The sequence below is a fragment of the Bactrocera oleae genome, chromosome 5, assembly GCF_042242935.1.
Source record: "Bactrocera oleae isolate idBacOlea1 chromosome 5, idBacOlea1, whole genome shotgun sequence".
Lineage (NCBI taxonomy): Eukaryota > Metazoa > Arthropoda > Insecta > Diptera > Tephritidae > Bactrocera > Bactrocera oleae.
The window spans coordinates 861,960-882,873 of NC_091539.1; the positions used below are offsets into that span (position 1 = coordinate 861,960).

Here is a 20,914-nt window from a genome sequence, read left to right on the forward strand (position 1 = left end):
TTTTTTCAAAACAGTTTTTTTTTTATAATCTACAAATTTTACCCTCAGGCCAAAAAAAAAATTTTTTTTCGCTCCACCCTAGTATACAGCACTGCTGTCAACCACATTATATATGTAAATGCTTTATTCCTAACTTCTTCGAATTTCTCGTTTGATTCGTCAAGTCAGATCTTCTATCTAGACGTGTGGGTTCTGACTACTTTGTGTGAATTTTGTTAACCCGTAGCATTCGGTAGGGAGCTTTAAAGCTTAGTTGGGGGCATAAGCCTTGCGTAGCGCGACCGCCAGCACTTGACAAGTCACCTTGCTTTGTACCAACTTCGCATGTAGCGTATGCATGTGTGTATATACAAAAGTGGCGCGCAAACTCAGCGCGCAGGCGTGTTGCCAACTCTAAGTATTTACAGTAAAGTTGAGAAAAAATAATTTTATTTTGCTTTTGTAATTCGATTGTCGTTTGGTTGTTGTTCATTTTGTTAAACGTTTAAATATTTCAATTGTATTTGCTGCTTTTTCACTGTACTGCTGGTGTAGAACTTAAATTACTTTATTATTACTATGATTACTTAAGTTATTTTTATGGAGCATTAGTTTTGCATTTATTGCTTATTTTTTGTTGTAGCTTTTTTTTTTTTTGGAATTTTCCTATTTGCTTTGTTTGTAAATAACTGTCAACATTTATATTTTATTTACTCAATAATCAGTACCGTTGTCTTTGTTTACTTTGTTTGCTTAAATTTGTTCGCAGTTTGATTCTGTGTGTGCTCCATTTTTAGGACGGGTTTCTAAATGAAAACTGTAGTACAAAGTTTGCATATTTTTTATTTATATTCATTAATTTTATATTTTCTCTGCTTGCGTTCTCTTAAAATGTTCGCTTTTTGTTTTGTGTGGCAGTTAATCATGCAATATTCTTGTTCTTAAGACTCAGTTGAAAAAAAAAACTATTTTTAAAATAAATATGGCAACGTTATGAACGCTTAGTTAAGCGACAAAGGTCGGCTTCGCTTAAATGCAGCACTACATAGCCAAGCTAGCCGGATAACCGGCGAAATGGGTGACTAAACTGAACGAAGTTAAACAAGACAACTGAATTCAGTGAGCGCTAGCAATAGCGGTAAATAAATCTACATTTTCTGATGGCAAGCCTTAAGCTTGCTTCGGTTGTTGCTGGAGAACTCTAATATTTGTATATACTGCTGAGCACTTTTATAAAAGCGCGCAAAGCTTAAATTTTGTATAATTGTATAGTGCGCTTTTCAAAAGCTTTAAATAACTGTTTTCGTTGTTTGAAGTTGGTGATGGCCTGCAACTTGTGTAGCCTACTTTTTACGCCTTTTTTATTTTCCAAACTGTATTGAAATTGTTTTTAGCAAGTTATGTTGCTGTTCAGTGCTTTAAGCTCCAAGTTTTCTATAGTCTTTGTATGGCGCTTGAAAAGTTTTTTTCGTGCCACAAATTATATTAACTGTAATACAAACAATTGCCACGAAAGTACAAAAAAAGTGTTTCGGAAAAATTACACAGCCAAGTAGCAGCAGCAAAATGAAATCGTGCTTTGTAAAGGACAAAGTTTGCTTTTTTGCAAATTAGCGGGTATTCAATTCCTCAAAAAGGCAAGGATCTGCAGCAAGCGTAGTATTTCTGCCGTCATCGTTAGGGATCTATAATTAATCTATAGTTATTTATGACTGTACTGCGCGACGTTTTGGCCGCTGCCGCCGCCTTCGCCTCCTTCTGGCATGTATAATCTATTTATGCATATTATATATCTACACAGCTTCAACAGGCGAGCATCTTGTACTCGCTTTGTAATACATATTTACAAATAAATTTACAAATTTTCTAAGCGGCTTATAACTGGTTTTTGTTTTTGCTTTTAACTATTTTAGTTGACATTTAATTTTTATAGCTTGTTTTTTTTAATATATAATATAATTTTTCATAGTCATAATATCTGGTTGGTTATCACAAATATTTTTCTGCTCAACGCTTCAAAATGCTTTGCGTGTCGCAGTTCGCAATTTAGCTTGCTAAATTTTAAGCTTTCGAAAGCTTCTATACTCTAGTTGACCGAAAATTTAATTACTGAAAAACATTAATTTATACAACTTATGTTACGCTAAAACTTAGTCCAGCAAAAGCCGCAGCAGCCTAAAATGAAAATGTAGCGCTCCGCAGCTTTCTACAGCTGTACGCCATCGTCTTGCGCAGTCTGCTTTATACGCCGTATTATTGCTCGAAGCTGCTGCCAGTGTCCGATTGATGGCGCACCAATATCTTGGGCTAGAGAAATTCACGCTTGCTGCGTCCACCGCCGCCACTGCCGCTGCCGCTAGATGTGCCGCTGGTGTTACCACCTCCGCCCAGCGACGACGGACCGGCCGTTGTCGGCGATGTGGCTGCGCTGCTCGATGTGGCTGTTGTTGGTGTTGTTACTGTTGGCGCCGTCACCGGCATTACCGTGGTGGTCGTAACAATGGGTTCCTCTTCCAGCAAACGCTGCTGCTCTGGACTCTGCACATGTGATGGCTGCTTGGGAGGCGCTGGTGCCTTCCTGCTCTTCGAACGCCGTTTTTTCAGCATTAGCGGTCCCAGTCCATTGCCGCCTTGTGTCGCCGCTGACCCCATCTGTGCTGGGCTAAGCAGGCTGAGTGTTTGTGGAATGGGCGTGGAGCCTGCGCCTACCGCCACAGTTGCGGACGTCGTAGTTGTAGGCACACCAACGCCTCCTGCGCCGCCACCACCTACACCGCCGATTTGTACCACTACACTCGAGGCGGCGCTTGTGCTAATGGGTGGCGTGGGCGGCACCGTAGAAATTGTTATCACAGTGTCTGCAGCTGGCGTAACCGCGGTCGAGTGTGTGCCGCCACCGCCGCCATCGACCACACCAATTCGCGTAGTAAGAACTGTGCTCGCACCAGGCGCGCTACCACCGCCACTACCCGGTCCGAGCTCATCAGCTGGCGTTGTTTGACCCGAGGATTCTTGTGCTGGTAAACGTTTCATCAGCTCACCTAATAAGTCCTCAATGCGTCCGATGCGTTGCTGCATGCGCTGCATTTCTAGACGTACATCGACTTTTAAATCCAACATGGTTGCGATCAAATCGCGCTGCGCCATTGTGGGTGGCTGTTCGCGCAAACCTGTGTCGTAAGTGTCCGATGTGGTGGCGCGTGATGAAGCCATTTCGATTTGCCTTTCACGCTCTAATGCAAGGTTGCGCTCCTTAGCCGCTAGTGCAGCCGCCGCTGCTGCTGCTGCCGAGCCGCTTTCGCCAACTAGCCGCGTGTCGCGACTGGGAGGCGAGGCGTCTATTTCGCCACCTTCGTCGATTGTATCCTGGCGCGCAAGCGCCGCTTGACTGGCCTGTAGTTTAGGAGCTTTAGGAAAAACCTGAATTCATTCATATAATTGAGAGAGAGAGAAAGAGCGAGAGTGTGATGAGAGGAGGGTAAAGGTGTGGTTGAGTTTGAAAACCGCGGATCGGCAGGCAGGCAGTAGGGTAGGCAATAAACACGCAGTGATGAATTTTTATATTGGGTTGGGTGAATATATCGATGGACGAACAGTGAGTAGTTCGTACGTGTAGAGCGTGGTTAAAAAGTGTGCATTGTGCGAGAGCGAGAGAGCAAAATGAGCATATCCACAGTGCGTGTGTGTCGGTCAGCACGTTGTTGCACGAAGCCAACGAACGAAAGTTACAATTCGTGTTGCAGCCATTTGAAGTTCCAGGGTTGCATAGGAGTTGATGATTGTGAAGGTTTTGCGGTATTACGGGGTAGATTAGGTCAAACGGTATGCATGCATATTAATTTTTTTTTGGGGAGTGAGAAAGGTAGAAATAATGTTGATTAATTATTAGTTTAATTTGTTAGATTTTATAATTATCTTTGTTTATTTAACAATTGAGCGCGTAATTTGTTCAAACTAAAATTTACTGCTATAAGAAAGGATACTGGACATTCGTGTAAATGCCAAAATAATATACAAAAAACAGAATCAACATACTTAAATAACTGATACAAGTACATACCAAAAATCCAGCATTAAATAACTGAAAAAGGCAGACAATTAATCAACAAAACAGCCAAGTAATAACTAGCAACTAAGACAAGTTTGTCACTTATGCTATGTGTGGCAACGCTGGCTTACAATCATAGCAGACACTACATAACAAATCTTCCAGTGCTGCCAACTACTTTCTGCACTATTTGCTATGTCAAAAAGAAATGAAACAAAAATAAAATAAAATAATTTCGCTTTTTTAGCTAGTGTAGATTGAGTCTGCTACGCTTACTAACATCCAGTATGCGTATGCGACGCCATTTGCGCTCCACCCACGAAGTAGTCGCCGTTGCGGTATTTAGCGATTCCAAACTCTTGACGCGCTTGGCAGCGGCTGCCGCCACAGCTGCGTTTGTTAGCGGGTCCCTCAACTCGATAATCTGTAAGCCCATCTCTAATGACACGACGCTCTGCAAAGGAAAGCCATTGGTGTGCTTTTGTTACGCCGTTAAGTAGGACTTGAAAGGATTTGCGTATTTAAATGGACCGAATACGGACGGAGCTTTGTATTGAACTAGCTTACTTTCGGGTAGGTGTCGCTAAGCGTAATTTCTGGCTAATGGCAGTACACTTACTTATGCGTTGAAAATGTTTAATAAATATTATTGATGTTCAGAGATTTCACGTTCATGTTATTGCCGGACTTTAATAAAGCTTTTCAAACTACTAACTGTCATTTTTGCACATATTGCGAGAATTTGAAAATCAGAACGCTTAGTTATCAGCGCTGAGCGAGCTCTTTAAATCAATTTAGTTGCGCTTAAAAGCATTTAAACTTCGAAATATTTTTATGCATGCTCCAAGTTTTAAATATAATCATTTACAATTACTGAAAGCTAAGCTTATAGCGCTTTCAAAATGCGCTTGAAGCTGAAATTTTAGTAACTCTGCGAAATTTTTAGTGAAGCTTTGCAAAGTTGCAAGTTCCGCGCTTTGGCAAAGCTTTGCGTGCTTTTTTAAGCTTTTTTCTAAAAATATTATATTTTATACCGGAAATTTATTCGGAACCCTTAAAGTAAAATATACATTATAACGAAAATTATTTAAAAATGAGAAAAAATTACTACACAGCCAATAATTAAATTAGAAATCAGTTCAAACATGTTGAGAGTGCAGCGCTTAAAACTATATGGTAATTTTATTTTAAGTTGTTCATTGTTTAGAATACTTTCATTATGTCTATTTAAGCTTTTGTAATTACTTTATTGCCTTGTCCACCATTACTACTCGAAGTACTGCTCTGCCGCGCTTGGGCAGTGCTCTCACGCAGACTTTCGCGGGCGCTCAAACTTCTCGAGACTGCTACCTTGGCGCTTGTATCGCTAGCCGAATCGACACTTGAACTGCCCAGAAGGCGACCCCATTTACTAGCACGCGTACTACGCGCAGATGGTGGACCCGATGAGGGCGAGGGTGATGGCGTTGGAGAGGGTGCGGCAGCTGTTGTTAGGATGCGTGAGTCCTCGGTGAGGGTTAATTTAGCAGGCAACTTCTTGAATGGGTTGTCACAAACAAACACGAGCAAGACGAGAATGCGGGCAGCCGGAAAAAAGGTTGCAAGGATATCAAGTAAAAGGAAAATAAAACAAAAGCACACAAAAAATGTGGCGGTGACCGTGCGAAAAAAGGTTTGTAAGGACAACATATTTCGGTGGTGTAAGGGTTAAGCATGTGAAAATAGATAAAATGAGCAATAAACAAATTTGTTGTTAGTTTGCAATTTCGTTATGTTTTTGTGTAAAAATTTTGTGATATACAAAAAAGTTACAACAACAAACATTTAAGCCATGCAGAGTGTGAGTGATTAAGTGTATTTGATAAAGCATGCATAATATTAAAATTGTGTTAAATTGTTGTAATTCGTGAGATAGTTTAGACGGGAAAGTTACGGAAATGAACAGTTAGGTACGCGTAAGCAGGAATGTTTTCATTTTCGGATGAGTGGGAAGAGAGAAAAAGAGACAACAAGCATAAGTACGAGTCCACATATATATTTACATATATGTATATATATATTTGATTTTGTAATACAGTTATTTTTCTCTTTAAAGCAAATACGCTACGTGTGCTATGCGCACATATAAACAGTAATTAACATATGTTATAATGGAAAACTGTACAACTAGTAGTAAAAACATTGTTGCCTAAAAGTAGGCTATATATATTGTGCCAGAACACTGCTGAGCATGCGTTGTTTACTCATGGTGGGTTATATAGAAATTAAAAGTTTTCTGAAGCACTAAATTTTGTCGACGCCTAAAGTTATGCTATAATTACTTATAAAAACACTAGTGGCGGCAGCGAAATATAGACAGCAGTAGGAAATACCAAAGTAGGTAGATCTTAATACACTATGTGGTATATGTATATAGAAGGACTTAAACTCTGCATGCTGAGTGGGATGGTAGCTAATTGTATATTTCAAATATTTAAAAATATTTAAAAATATGAATATTTGTTATACGGAAAACTGCGGTATTTGGAGTGAGATATTGAACTAAATGAAAAAGAGAAAAAAGGTCTTAAGCGGGTATTCTAGTTTAGAGACATACATTTCAGGTAATTTTTTAACAAGTGTGGTAAAAAAAAGGGTTTTAATATTTTCACTTAACAGTTTTATTCATAAGTTTTTTTTTCAACATTACAAAAATAATCGAAAAAAATCAAAAAAATTCGAAAATAAAAAAGTTAAAAAAAATTTAAAAATTTGCAGCTGAAAAAGTGGGGTCGAGGGAGTCTCAAAAAATTGGAATGTGACAAAAAAAAATATATATATATATATATATTAAGCTAACGTAATATCGCAATATTTGGAACTGATTAAAAGATTAAATTTTTTTCTGAAAAGGGCGCTGTGTTAAAAAAAAATTTATTACCAATTTTTGACTGTTTCGAATTTTTTAAATATTAGTTATTATTATTTTAATTCATCGTTTTGAAAAGGACATTTGCGAGAAAAACGCGTTTAGGGTTTCGGTTCTGACTGCAACAGTTTGGATGCTGGGTCAGCAAAAGATTTGCTATAACTACGAAAATAATTTGAATTTTGAAAAATCCGCTTGTAGGCATATTCTTTAATAGATAAACGTTGAAAATATAAAACAAAAATTTGTTTTTTTTAATATCTAGATTAGAAAACCGCCTTAATGAAGAAAAAAATTATATTTTATACTTTTTATGGCAGAAACGGCTTAAAGTAGTATTAAAAACACAGTTGAAGTCTAAAATGGAAAGTATATTTAAAATTTCAAAGTATATTTTAAATTCAAAATCGTCAAATAATAACTCTCAAATCAAAAATATATTTACTATATCATAAACATATGTACAGGGTCTTCTAACTGGGTGTTCAGTATTTATTATAACTAATTTTTGACAATATTATATAATCAGCTGTAATATATATATTTACACTTCAGCAACCGGTCTTTTGTTACAGCGTTAATCACGTTGCTTCATACTTACAATTCGGCGTGGCGAAAAGCACAATTTTCATTATTTCACACACAAATAATATCAGTTAGAAATAACAGTAAACAAAGCACGCAATTATACAATAGTTTATATGACAAGCACACAACAGCACATTGATGAAAATACACATTTAATTATATAATAAAAATGCTATTATAAAAATAATATAAACTTAAAATATAAACAAATAAGAGTTCGCGAAATACGCACACACATGCATTTACCACAAAAGATACGGCAATGCCACACGCACATTCTACGCTACACACACCATTATATATTTACAAACAACCGTTGACTAACGCGCATATGGCGCCTACATACCTTGGTGCGATCCGCGTCGCCGTCGCCCTTCTCCACATCACTTTGGCCGGACACAACCTCTTTGGAGCCGGTTTGCACCTGCGGCGTACGACGGAATTTCGAGAATATCTTACGCACCAGATGATCTTGATTTTGAGGCAATTGAGGTTCGTTTTTACGCCGTTCGGCCAATTCTTTCTCGCGCTTCACATCGGCCACCTTGCGAAAAATCAGTCGATGTCTTAAATTGTAGGTGAGCACCAGATTGCGTGCAAAACTATTCGCAAATGCCGAATAGAAATCGAGGACTTCGAGCAATTTATCACGCTTGATGGCATGCAAATCACAATAGGTTAGGGCGCGCACATTGGCAGCGCTTTGGCCAACAGCCGAATCCTTCCAGAATTGATCGCCGAAGACGTCGCCCTTACCTATAGTTGAAGAAAAACGCATATAAATTTCATAAACAGCAGAGCATGTCGGTGCAGGCGGGAATATACAGAGAGCGAGAGAGAGAGAGAGAAAAAGAGAGAGCGAGCGAAAGAGAGCGTGTACAATTGGAAAACTTAGCGCGCTGCAAGGAAAGTGTGATTAAGTGCAAAATAGGATTGGCGCTACAGCAGGCGCCCCCTAAGGGTGAGCAAACATTGGTGTGGTGTGTTGTTTGGCACGCTTAGGGGGCTTTCAGTTCAAAACACAGTGACTGTGCAAACTCACCCAATATTGCCACAACTTCATCGTCCTGTATCACCTCCAAACTGCCGGTCACTATGAAACACAAACTGTCGATGCTCTCACCGGTGTGGTAGAGCAGATCGCCCGGCGCCGAGTGCGACATCATAAAGTGCATGGCTAGCGCGCGCAGACAACCATCCGAGGCAAGACGAAATGCTGGATGCTCGTTAAATACTTTGCGATTTAGATGAACACAAATGTCAGCCTTCATATCTTTCGGACAATAGTTTAGTACCTGCGAAGTGGCCAAGCCGCATCATAAACGGCAAAACGTCAAACAAAGTGCGAGAGCACAACAAACTCAAAAGAGATGGTAGTGGACAAAACAAATACTTTGTGAAAAATAAAAAGTAAAACAAATGTGCAATGCCGACAAATGAGTGCGCAGAGCGATGGCGAGCAGTAAAGATGAGTAGTTGGCGCTGAATTACGAGCGATGAGCATAAACTTCAAAATATGAGTACATAACGGGTATTCATGAGGTTGCAAGTCAAAATGACATGCCTGGCGAGCTTTTTCTGCAAACAAATTAAAGCTGCCAAAAAGTTGAAGCTTGTCTTGAAAGCTTTTGGCAGCTTTGTGAATACCCATTTTGATTTTTTTTTTTGTTTTTTTTTTGTTAGCAATGAATTTATTTTACGCTGAAAAAGTAGCGGGTGATATTTGTTACAAAATAGCATGATGCACACGCACACTCACACATACGTACAGACATTTTCGAATCTCACTGGGAAATGGAATTGAGTCTGCGTGCTTAGCGAGTTGCCACTTTTGACCATTGCGTAAATTTAGCTTAAATACATTTAATTTTGAAATAGTAAGTATAGGCAAGCGGCGTACTCCTTTAGAGAGTTTCACAAGCTCTCGCTTTAATTGCTGCAAAATATTTTAACCTTTCATAGCGCTTTTACACGTTAAAAGCTTTTGGTTTTTTTTTTTTTTTGTTAAAAGCTCGCTAAGCGCACGCTCAACTCCATTTCCGACTGAGACACCTGGCAACTTTTTTTGCTGCTTCGCTATGTGAGAGTAAGTGTTCGTTCCTGGAGCGATTCTTTTATGTCTCAACTATGTATGTGTGTGTTTACTTTCAATGAGTCAGCCCTAGTTGTATTCTTTGTAAAATAGTTCGTATAATAACTGGCATAAATTGAGTGCGAAACTGTCTTTTGCGTATACTGTTGTATCTGTTGCTACTGTTGTCTCTAGTCGCTAGTGTTTGTTGTATTTCATGTATTTTGTGATGTCTACTATTTTTAGGCACAAACTACAGTCAACGAAAATGGTATAAAGACGCTTCTATCTGTTTCTGCGCGCAACAATTGCGCTTTTAAAATGATTTAAACCAAATGCGCTACAAGCTTTGACAAAATACATTGAGCTTTTGCTTCGCTTTTTTGCTGTGAGCTTTTGAAAATTGTCATGATTTGGTTTAAATTCCATCTAAAGGCACGGATTTGACGGACGCTTTTCGTTTTGGCGCACGGATTTGCGGTTTTTATGAGGCGCTAAACCGAGCATGATGACCGAACGAACGAGCGAGCGAGCTTACCTGGACGTAGTTAAAGGGAGTAGAAAAATAAAAAGAGAGAGACAAATAAAGTAAAATGCAAATTGAGCTTGATTCGAAAATTAGTTCGAAAACAAAGTTATAAAAGCATGAAGTGGCAGCAAAGAGCAAGTAAATAGCAAACATTTACAAAGCGTTCGTTAAGCTATAAGAAAGTTTTAAGAGGAATAAAAAGCGCTGAAGTCAAGAATAAAAACGCTTACTAAAAGCAAAGGCAAACGTTAGAGCGCTAAGCGCGAAAGAAATGTTCTGCAAGCAAATTATGAAAATGGAAAGGCAAGTACATACTGCTTAATGAAAACCGCGCATGAAGCTTGGTTAAGCGCCTAAAACTATGCAGCTGCATTTATACACAGTTTACAGTGCATTGGCTGAGTGCGTGGTTGTCTGTTAAGTTGTGTGAAGTTGGCTGTGTTGCCGTGGCTGTATGCGCGTGTGTCCGCTGTGTGCGGGTTGTGCTGACCATTGCGACGCGTTGTTCGCGGTCGTTTGTTGTGTATAACGCTGGCTTGGCGTGACACATTAAGTAGTGAAGTGGCTTCAGTTGCTTGTGTAGAGTGGTCGCGTGTGTGTACCAGTTTTCATTTTATTTATTTTTTATTTCTTTGTGTACTTTTTACAATTTTTGTGTTAAATAATGTCGAGCACACCTCTAGGCTGAAGCTCTGCTAACTACTCAACTAATATACTCAACTATTCGCATACAATTTACATACTTGACAAAAGCTTTTCTGCTTGCATACATACGTACATACTCAGCATACTATTAAATCGCGGCATACATATGCGTTTGTGTGGCTGAGAATGAGTGTTTGTGTTGGCGGTGTGCGTGAGTGCGTGCATTACCTTTTCGGTGTCCAAGCCTTTGGTCATGGCCCACGTGGAGACCACATAATCCATGACGCGTTCGCTGAGCGCCTTCGGCACCTCGTGCAACTTCATGAACTCGCGCACATTATTCAACATGTCGTGGTACTTCGCCGTCGCTGAGGTCATCTGCTGGATGATGGTCGTCACGTGACCGAATATCGTCGCATACAGCAGCGCTACATGGTGTGGCAGTGTGGTAATAAGAGAATAATGAAAGAAAATTAATTGTGTGCACGTTTGTATATGTGCGTGCGCGCAAGCTCACTGGGTTAAGTGGACTATTTTATGGCGCTTCTAAAAATTTCATTTCAATTAAAATCCATTTTATGCAGCATACTTTTCGGGTACTTAACACTGAGCAGAATAATAAATGAAACAACACATGAATGGCATGGTAGTGTGGAATGTGGAATGTGGAACGTGGCAAATGTAAATGGTTTGAGGAGTAACGGAATTAATGTGGTACTAAGGGTCGCAGTAGCAGCGATAAATACATAGTACTCGTAGAAGAGCTGAAGTAATTAGTATGCGAATTACGAACGCAAGCTAGAACAGTAATAAATGCCCAAAATTGTTGTTGTGTTATGATTATGAAAGAGGCAGCAGAAGAATGGCAGTGCCGTGGAGCCGAAATTTATAAAGAGGGGGCGTTACAAGAAGGTATAGGTTTTTGTACATGCTTTTGCGTGAGCTACAACAAACATTTTTAAGTTCTTCAGCGCTTTGTTAAAAACAAAGCAATAAAGGACTGTAGCTCAGGCAGAAGCATCTGTTTGAGGGCTGTAGGTTTTCTATATATGTGTTGCCTAAAACTGATTTTTTTTTATAAAAAAGTTAAGCGGTAGACTCTCTGTTCTCAAATGTCTTAAACTTTCTGATCGAACGTGAATTTGCTGGGTATAACCACAGCTAGTAAAATTAAAGGGTCCATAGCGCGACAATTGCTTTTAATGATAGCTGCCTCAAAAGCCTACTTAGCGACCTTTTATACTATTTTAAGGCTCTTAGTCGACGATATATGGATTTAGTGAGCGGACATTTTTTGTGTCTATCAAATGCACTCTATCAGCATTGGCTTACTTAATGTAATGTGTAGCGCCTAAAGAAAGTATTGTAACCAGATATTTCAGCACGTTGACTGTATAGTGTTACACAAATAAGAACTCCATATTGACCTGCTTCATACCGTTAATCACGCTTTCAAAATTACTAAAAGAGCTTGCTTGAGCTCCGCTGGATTCTAAGTAATTTGCGACTGCGATATAACCTCGTGTGGTAGTGAAATCGGCTAAACGTATTACCACGCCATTACCGGGAGGTCCTCTAAGTCTCTGGAAGTGTGTGAAATCATATAATGATCCCGCTTAATATAATCCGTCTGATCGACTTCATTTCTGAACTTTTAAAATATAGAGCTTCCTCTACTAACGTAAACTTTCTTTTTTATTAAGGAAAGTTTTACGTCTTTCAAGCGGAGGTGGTTGCCATCAAGTTAGTGGTGGCTATACTGCGCCGAAGTGCAGCCTCCAACAGAGAGGTGTCAGAGAGGTCTACATTCACTCTAATAGTCGAGCGTCTATACTGGCTTTAAGCGCGCTGACTGTGCATTCAAAACTTAAGCAGTGCATGGCCGCATTAGCAACAGCTTCAAGTTTTTTCTATATTAGACTGCAAAGCCCATGAGCTTACTAGGCAGGATACCCTTACCCCAATTTCATCCGATAGGAGGCGTGTCGGTTGTCCGATGTACTCTTTAGTTCCAGCGCTGAACCTATGAACCTCCAATGAGCTTAACAGGCGCTGGTCAACAAAGAGAACTTGTGCGACTGCGCGATCTTTCTGGCCCAAAATGAACTGTAAGAGGTCCTCCGAACATACTGCACTTAGCAAAGTCAATCTCGCAGCTATTGTAGGAGTTCTGACTGGACTCTGTGCTCTAAGTAAACACGCCCTACAGCTAAGTTTTTTTTTGGACGCTATTCGTCAAAGCTGTATGTAGCAAAAAAAAGTGGAATCATCTTGTCACTTTCTTCGCTATTGCGCGACATTTTCCAGACTGAGCTTAAAATATCTCGGCAGACACACGTTCGGAAAACTTAGCGAAGTGACTGGGTTTGATATTAATCGACTTAACTAATATGTGTTATGCTCAAAACGCTTCGTTGATCTATGGGGTATTGCAGTTTAAGCAGTTATTGCTTAACACCAAGTAGAAATATTTGTTCATGTGAGTTCCATTGATGCTGGTGCAACCCTACAATCTAACCTAACCTAACCTAACCTGAGAGAAGTTTAAAACACATTTTACCCCCAAAGCCGCAACGTATATTGGCCGTCTTACAAATTATATATAAGTTACCTATGTTATAGGCTCAAAGCGCTTTGTCGACATGTAAGGGTCGTTTGATCCAGCTTTATAGCAGTTTTTAAGTAGCACAACGGACCGGCGTTTAAGCTGTCCAAGTGTGAGCCTTCTTAGAATCGATCTACTGACCTAAACTAACCCCAAAGTGCAGTGCGACTCTACTTACGTTACAAAAAATCTACTTACGTTACGTTCAAAACTCAAATACAAACATAACCTACAATTGTGTGTGTACATGTGTCGACATGTAAGGATCGTTTGATCCAGCTTTATAGCAGTTTTTAAGTAGCACAACGGACCGGCGTTTAAGCTGTCCAAGTGTGAGCCTTCTTAGAATCGATCTACTGACCTAAACTAACCCCAAAGTGCAGTGCGACTCTACTTACGTTACAAAAAATCTACTTACGTTACGTTCAAAACTCAAATACAAACATAACCTACAATTTTATCAGCAAAAACTAACACCAACGCCACACAAAGCGATATCCAACGACTTGATGCTTTGTAAAGCTTTTAAAACTCACATATAGCGAAGAATTGTCCAACTATTTAAATTTCGTGACGCAGTGTTGTATTTCGGAAACATTTACAGTTTATATACATGTTTTGATAGAAAATATAGTGTTTATGAAAATTTTATACAGAGAAAAGTGAAGGAGTTTCAGTTAGAGAGTTGAATGTTCCGGTGGCGGGGCTTTAGCCCTGCTTTCGCTTTCAAGTAAATAAAATGCATGAAATGGTGTCAGTGGTGGTGAGCGTTGATACATTTGTTTAGCCTACAGCGAGCTACTGGTATGAGTACGGCCAAAAATGTGATGCAGAAACAACAACTGTGTTACAAAATGTGGATTCAACGGGAAGTTGCATGAGTTTAATTCGACTGAACTTTGGAAATTTTGTTTAACTAATGAAATAATTCAACAGAGGCACACTACACCAACTCAGCATTTATTAGTTCTAGCGGCGTGACGGCGGCGAAATGTGTGAGCCCGTGTAGCGTTGAGGTTGCATGGCAACCACATGCACTTGTAGCAAACTCTAATAAGTTTTTTTTTATAATTTTAGAATATAAAGTTGCTAAAAAATTGCAATGCGTGAACCACATGCACCGTTAAGTCTAATAATATTCATATTAAATTTAGTTTAATTTCGTTTTTTTTCCGCAGTACTCGTTTTCGCGCTCGGGGCGCACACATTTGCTCGGCTGCCGTTTTGCGTTTACGTCTCTTACGAAGCGTTGCGCAATTTCGTTTCGTTTAGCGAAATTGGACGCGGCAACGGAACGTGTCGGACACTGCACCTGCAATAATCATCATGCAGATGGTGAACACCTTCTCGTTGTCCGTCTCGGCGGCCACATTGCCGAAGCCCACCTGCAAGTATACAAAAGTGATTACGTCGTAAACATGCAACACAACAGAAAGTAACGTTAAATTAAATTTATAAAGGTTTTTTGTCACTGATTTAAGTAAAGTACAGTGTGCTTGCAAAAGCAGCGCTCGGCTGCATAGTACTCACCGAAGTCATGCACGTCATGGTGAAGTACAGCGCCGTCACATACATACTCTTGCGCGACGGACCATTTATCAGTTCCGGTCCGGTGTCGTTGCTCCAGATGTACGAGTATGGCGATTGCGTCACATTTGCCAGCTTCCACAGCCAACTGTACTGTATCTATTCGAAAATAAAAACAAGCAAATAAGTGCGGAACAAAAATGTTAAAGCGAGTTTATTTATAAAACGAATGAGTGCACAAAAAGAAAAGACGTTGGTTGTGAAAGTATTTTTTTGGGGGGAAGAGAAGAGCAGCCGGACAAATTTGTGATTTGTATAATCGTTTGTTTCCTTTTGGTCAATGTTTGTGTCATGTACCACACTTACTCCATTGTCGGCATCGCTGCGACCGATCGAGTACCAGATGCAGGCCAGCCAATGTGCCACCAGCATGTAGAAGCAGAGCAACAGTATGAGCATGGCGGCGCCATATTCCAGATAGCGATCCAGCTTGCGCACCACACGTCCCAGTCGCAATAGCCGCACCACTTTCAGCGCGCTGAAGAGCGAGCCAATGCCGTCCTCATCGCGATCGAAAGCGTTGAAGACGTCGTATGGCAGGCAACTGAGTAGATCGATGATGAACCAGGATTTTAGGTAGTTCATACGTATCACTTTGGGGTCGCTGACGACCTCGCCGCCGGGGCCCACGAACGTTGTGTGGAAATTTAAAACTGCAAAGAGAAGATTGCGAAAAAATTATTGCGAAATTATGATAAGCTTAGACAAACAATTTTAATATTTTAACCAACTTAGGTACGCAGTCTTTCCCTAGCGGAAGCATTATATTTGGTATGTGTAGGTTATGTTTGTATAAACTAGTATTGCATAATTTTTAACGAATATTAGGGGTATATAATATTCAATAAAGCTTGTTCTACTCACCGATATCTATAAAGAATATAACATCTACAATGGAATCGACGACGAGTAATGAAACGTCTTCTGAAGTTTTGTTTTTAAAAGCTACATTGTATGGCACCTGCGAAGTAAATTGCATAATTATATTATAGAGTTGTCAACTGAAAATTATTTCAAGAAAAAAAGTTGGCTTAAATAGCTACTGGAATGGAACACGCAGTTATTACGTTTTATATTGAAACATATTTAATTACGCATAGAGAACTGTCTTAATATTAATATGGAATAATATGGATTAATATGGAAAAAATGGATTAATTTTTGATTTTCTCCCTCCTCTAGCAAAGAGTGGAAAATATTAAATAATGCCGGTCGGCGCGTATTTATTATGCTTAAAGCACATGAGCACATAAATGTTGGCGCCCTAATACGCTTACGAGCCACTCTGCTTATAAATGTCACAGAAACCACAGTCAAAGAGCAAATTTTGAATATGTAATGTAATAAAAGTGGCCGTTTATGGCGCGTGGCTGTCGTACACACATATTAGGCTGAATGCTATTTGGACCTAGCCCTATGCGAAAAGTGCAGCGCGAAAGTTAATGACAGTTCGAAGTTGGTTTTCGAAGTGAATGTTGCGGGTTTTATGTAAGGACTTGCTTGGTCGTTTTGCAGCGCTAAAGGTATGCTCAACTTATTGCGGCGTGAGCGCGCCTCAAAATTAGCGTTGTTTTATAACATTTTACATTATTGCCAGTTAAGACAAAATACTTGTTTTTGGCTAGTTAAATAAAAACAAGCAACATTTTTTCGTTTAAAAATTATTATCTTGCAAAAATCGCTTCGTTCATATATATTTTTGTTAGAATTTCAATCTAGCCGTTCCAGTCGTGCCAATTGCGAAACGTCACAACCTAACCAGTCAGTCAACTGTCAAAGTCATGTAGTCACGCTTTCCAATGCGTGAAGAGTTCGGCAGCGCTTTATCTCTGCTCGACACTTTCTTTAGAATAAACTGCTGAGGTTGTGAAAGCAGTGGTTTGTTGCTCAAATGCACTTCAAGTGGCACACACAACGCTACGGAGAACGCCAAATAACTCGCTTGCTCTCTTATCTCTCATTTGAAGCATTCTTCTCTTTGAAGTTTACAGCTGACCTCTTTGCGCATACTCAATACTTATTTTAAGGAGGTATTCTGGTTTAGAAATTTAATTTTTGTATATTATTGTAGTATAACCCTTTAAGAATATGTCCCTAAAAAGTTTTTTTGTGGAATTTCAATTATTTTCGGAGTTACAGCTCATTTTGTTATGCGCCGACAAAGTAGACTGGCAGCTCGGCGCGGGCTTTGTTTTTCTCTTAACTACTTTCTTAGAAACGGTGTGCATGATTTCTCAAGTTCTATTTAATCGCTATACTTGAAATTTACCGAGCTTCTTTATTAGGGTAGAGCTCAAAATTTACTTTAAAAGTGAATGAGCCGACTCTTGATGTAAAAAAAAAAAATTTAAATAAATAAGATTTTTCTCAAAAAAAAAAAATTTTTTTCTAAAAATATTTTTTGTAAAATTTGTTTTTTTATTATCTACAAATTTTACCCTCAGGCTAAGAAAAAAAAATTTTTTCGCTCCAACCTATTCTTCACACAATATACTATCGCACTACGAGAGAATTTTTGGATTTTTTTTTGTTATTTATTTTTTTTTTATATCTTCTTATATATATTTAAAAAACTCCGAACGCCAAAAAAAAGGGAAATGACGAAACAAATTTTTCAAATAGCCTCCATTTTGAGAAAACATTTGTTTTCCAAAATTCTTTCGTAGTGCTATAACTACATCCTTCTTTTATAAGGATCCCTCAACCATTTCTATTTCGGGCACTAAAGCGCTTTTAAGATGTTAAGAGTTATTCTCCTAGGATAGTTTATGTTTATTAAACATTAATACTCATATTACTACAAATTACATACTGTGGCTAACTATTTTTTTATAAGCACGATTATATTTTCTTTTATTGCTAATTTGCTTTACTCTTTTCTCTGTAGCTAAGTCAACCGTTCTTGAATAATTTAAGCTACATTTGCCGCAATTTTCTGGCCGCCATTAAAGTCAGTCAATTTCATAATTTATGCCGTTTTATGTGCGTGTTCCATTTGTCACATACACCATGTGCCACAAACGTATAGCTTACCATAATGGCGGTATAAAATGTTAAACACAATATCACCCAATCCCAAATTGCTTTAAATGCACAATAATGCAAAAGAATGTGTGGCGGCGTTTTAGGCGCTTCTTGTCTGTATTGTGGCATAATATCGGCGCTGAGTGACATCATCTGTAAGTGGGAAATGAAGTGGCAAGCATTAGAGATAAAGCTGTTCAACAAACGAAAATCACAAGAAATGCAAGCAATAAAAAGAAAAAATGTCGCATAACTGTTTAAAAGTGTATTAGAAGCAGGACGTGTGTGCTACTTACATGCGCCAGATTGGATTGCTTCGTTGGATCCTTTAGTGTTGGCAGATGTGCGCTGAATTGACGGCTGCGTGTCACCGAACGTGCCAGTTTGGCGAATTTCGATAAACCTAAAACTTGAGAGTAAATATCAAAAAATTCACATTAACGCCGACAACACAACACAACAACGACAACTGAAATTTTCAATAATAGAGAGAAATCGGCAAAATCCAACATGAAATAGATGGAATTGTTCATATGTTTAGTGGAATGACTGATGCTGGAATTAGTGAGCGACGTAACGCACCTGCTTACGTACCGTACGCATCAAACGAAATTTGTCAAAAGATTGACTTAGAAATCAGTTGTTCGCTTTTGTTTTCATTTCAGCAATGTTGCCGTAACTCCACTTATAGCTTTTTAGCTATAATTTTTTTTATGTAAAAGCTTAAAACTAAAATGCAAATATTGGAAATAGTCTACCTATTTATAAATAATTCTATTTGACTGTGATTTTAAGTTAGTTTAAGAATACTGCAAATATATTCAAGTTTATTTTTTAATTGCTACAAAATATCGTTACTGGTGACACTGCGTTGTAAGAGAGCAAACAGCTGACGCGTTTCTACGCGAAAAACCCATTTTCGCGTATATTCCACGTTACGTACAGCAAAACAAACGTTAGAAGCGTTGCTGAGTATTCATTTACATTGCGCTCACTTAAGCAGGCTCATATGATCAGCGGTTTTGCGTCGTTCACTAACTGTAGCATGAGTCAATGAGGCAAAGCTTGGGAAAGTTCAAAGCATGAAGTTGATGACAGAAGAAAATGTTGCGCAGTTAGTTCAAACCGTTTAGAGTTCCGCTGAGAGTTTTGACAGTTGTTCAGCATTGTTTGCGCTTTATATGTAGTGTGTGTCTGAGCGAAGTTATTAAGTTTCGAGTGTTTTCAAACTAGTTCTGATTTTATAATTTCAGCTTACGTTTAACAAATTTAGCTCTTTGGCTATTTATCTAGTTTTTGGTTTAAAATACAGAACATATAAATTATCTGTAGTTTTTGTAGTGCAGAATTTTGAATTTTGCGAATTTTTGCCGAAATTTTGCTTTTTAAAAAAATAAATTTAATAAAATTAGTTGATTAAAGCAATTTTTGAACACATATAAAAAATTATGATAAAAAGCCAATTGCAGCCAATCATTGATTTGGTGTTTTAGTCGATAAATAATTAAAAAAATATTTAATAAATTTCGAAACTAGAAATTTTCCAATAAAAATCGTGTATTTTAGAGTAAAAACTTTCTGTAGAAACTTGCAGGTTTGTGTTTTTTAGATTACACATTAGGGTGGAGCGAAAAAATTTTTTTGCACTTTAAAAGTGAGTGGGCCTTGCCTCTAGATCTTAAACAATTTTTTTTCCAAAAATTTTCTTTTTTTATATTCTACAAATTTTACCATCGGGCTAAGTAAATGAAAAAATTTTTTTTTTCGCTACACCCTATTTCACATAACAAAATTATATACCAGATTTGATAAGAATGTGAAATTTATTATAGAAAATTTACAGTATCGTTTTGTTTTTTTACTTTTCCGTGATGTTAATTTGCAGTATATTACTCTAAATGTTACAACTAACAGTACTTCGAAGAATGTTGACAAGAAAACACGAACTTTTTGAAGACTACTAAATAGCTGTAACACCTGAGTTTTGATAGAAAGTTTCTACTATGAGCACAGCTCTAAACTTTTAACATGTTATATAAGCACCGTTATCTTCGTTTCACATAGTTTTAATTACTTTAATTCAGCGTGTGCTGACCATAAATATTACTAAATGACAATGTTATGGTTTTCTAGTTTCGTAAGTTTAGAAAAATAGAATGTGGCATTCGTGCAGATTGTACTTCAAACTCGAACATGCAAGAGTTATAATAGAAAGCAATGCCAAAGCATAGCTTTACTTGAAAAAATATATGCTTCTTCTTTATTCCACTTTTCAAGCATACATTTTTTATAATCTTTTTATTTCATAAATAACCAAGAAAAAACGTTAACTGCGGTTGCAGAGAAGCTGTTATACCCTTCATAAATACAAAAGGCTCCTTTCAAGCACTTGATTTCGTTCGTTCAGTTTATATGACAGCTGTAAGCTATAGTTTCTCGATCTGAACAATTTTTACAGGGATTGTATCATTGACTTAAACAACTACCCACACGAAATTTTGTGAAAATATCTCGTCAAATGAAGAAGCGTTCCATACAACCATTTGACACCGATCGCTCAGTTTGTATGGCAGCTATATACTATACTGATATGATATCGGCCGTTCTGATAAAAGAACAGCTCCTTGCTGAAAAAAGCAAAAGTGCGAAATTTCATAACGATATCTCAAAAACTGAGTGACTAGTTCGTATATATACAGACAGACGAAGAGACAAACAGAGAGACAGACATGGCTAAATCGACTTAGCTCATCATGGTGACAATTTATATATTAACTTTATAAGATCTCTGAAGCTCCTTTTGGTTATTACAAGCTTCGTGGCAAACTTAATTTACGCTATTCAGGGTATAAAAATAACCCCAAAACTATGCTTTGGCATTCGGCTTAAATTCGAAACACTTTGTTAGTAAATAAGTCTTGTGTAGAGCA

The 20,914-nt window shown here is 38.2% G+C and overlaps 1 protein-coding gene across 12 annotated transcripts in view; it reads right to left on the reverse strand.

Annotated features, from left to right (window-relative positions):
- Positions 1-48: 48 nt before the first annotated feature.
- eag (ether a go-go) overlaps positions 49-20,914 on the reverse strand; it is a 92,796-nt gene continuing 71,930 nt past the window's right edge. For 3 of the 12 annotated variants that reach the window (XM_070109509.1, XM_070109512.1, XM_070109507.1), the window contains 12 exons: positions 18,281-18,393; positions 17,994-18,137; positions 15,825-15,921; positions 15,267-15,613; positions 14,904-15,059; positions 14,686-14,758; positions 10,997-11,196; positions 8,566-8,818; positions 7,870-8,279; positions 5,273-5,563; positions 4,308-4,481; positions 49-3,399 (listed from right to left, as the gene is read on the reverse strand). In XM_070109509.1, the coding sequence (XP_069965610.1) occupies positions 2,287-3,399; positions 4,308-4,481; positions 5,273-5,563; positions 7,870-8,279; positions 8,566-8,818; positions 10,997-11,196; positions 14,686-14,758; positions 14,904-15,059; positions 15,267-15,613; positions 15,825-15,921; positions 17,994-18,137; positions 18,281-18,393 (3,371 nt within the window). In that variant the 3' untranslated portion in view covers positions 49-2,286. The remainder of the gene's footprint in view (positions 3,400-4,307; positions 4,482-5,272; positions 5,564-7,869; positions 8,280-8,565; positions 8,819-10,996; positions 11,197-14,685; positions 14,759-14,903; positions 15,060-15,266; positions 15,614-15,824; positions 15,922-17,993; positions 18,138-18,280; positions 18,394-20,914) is intronic. The other 9 variants (XM_070109513.1, XM_070109511.1, XM_070109517.1 and 6 more) reach the window with 6 other exon arrangements.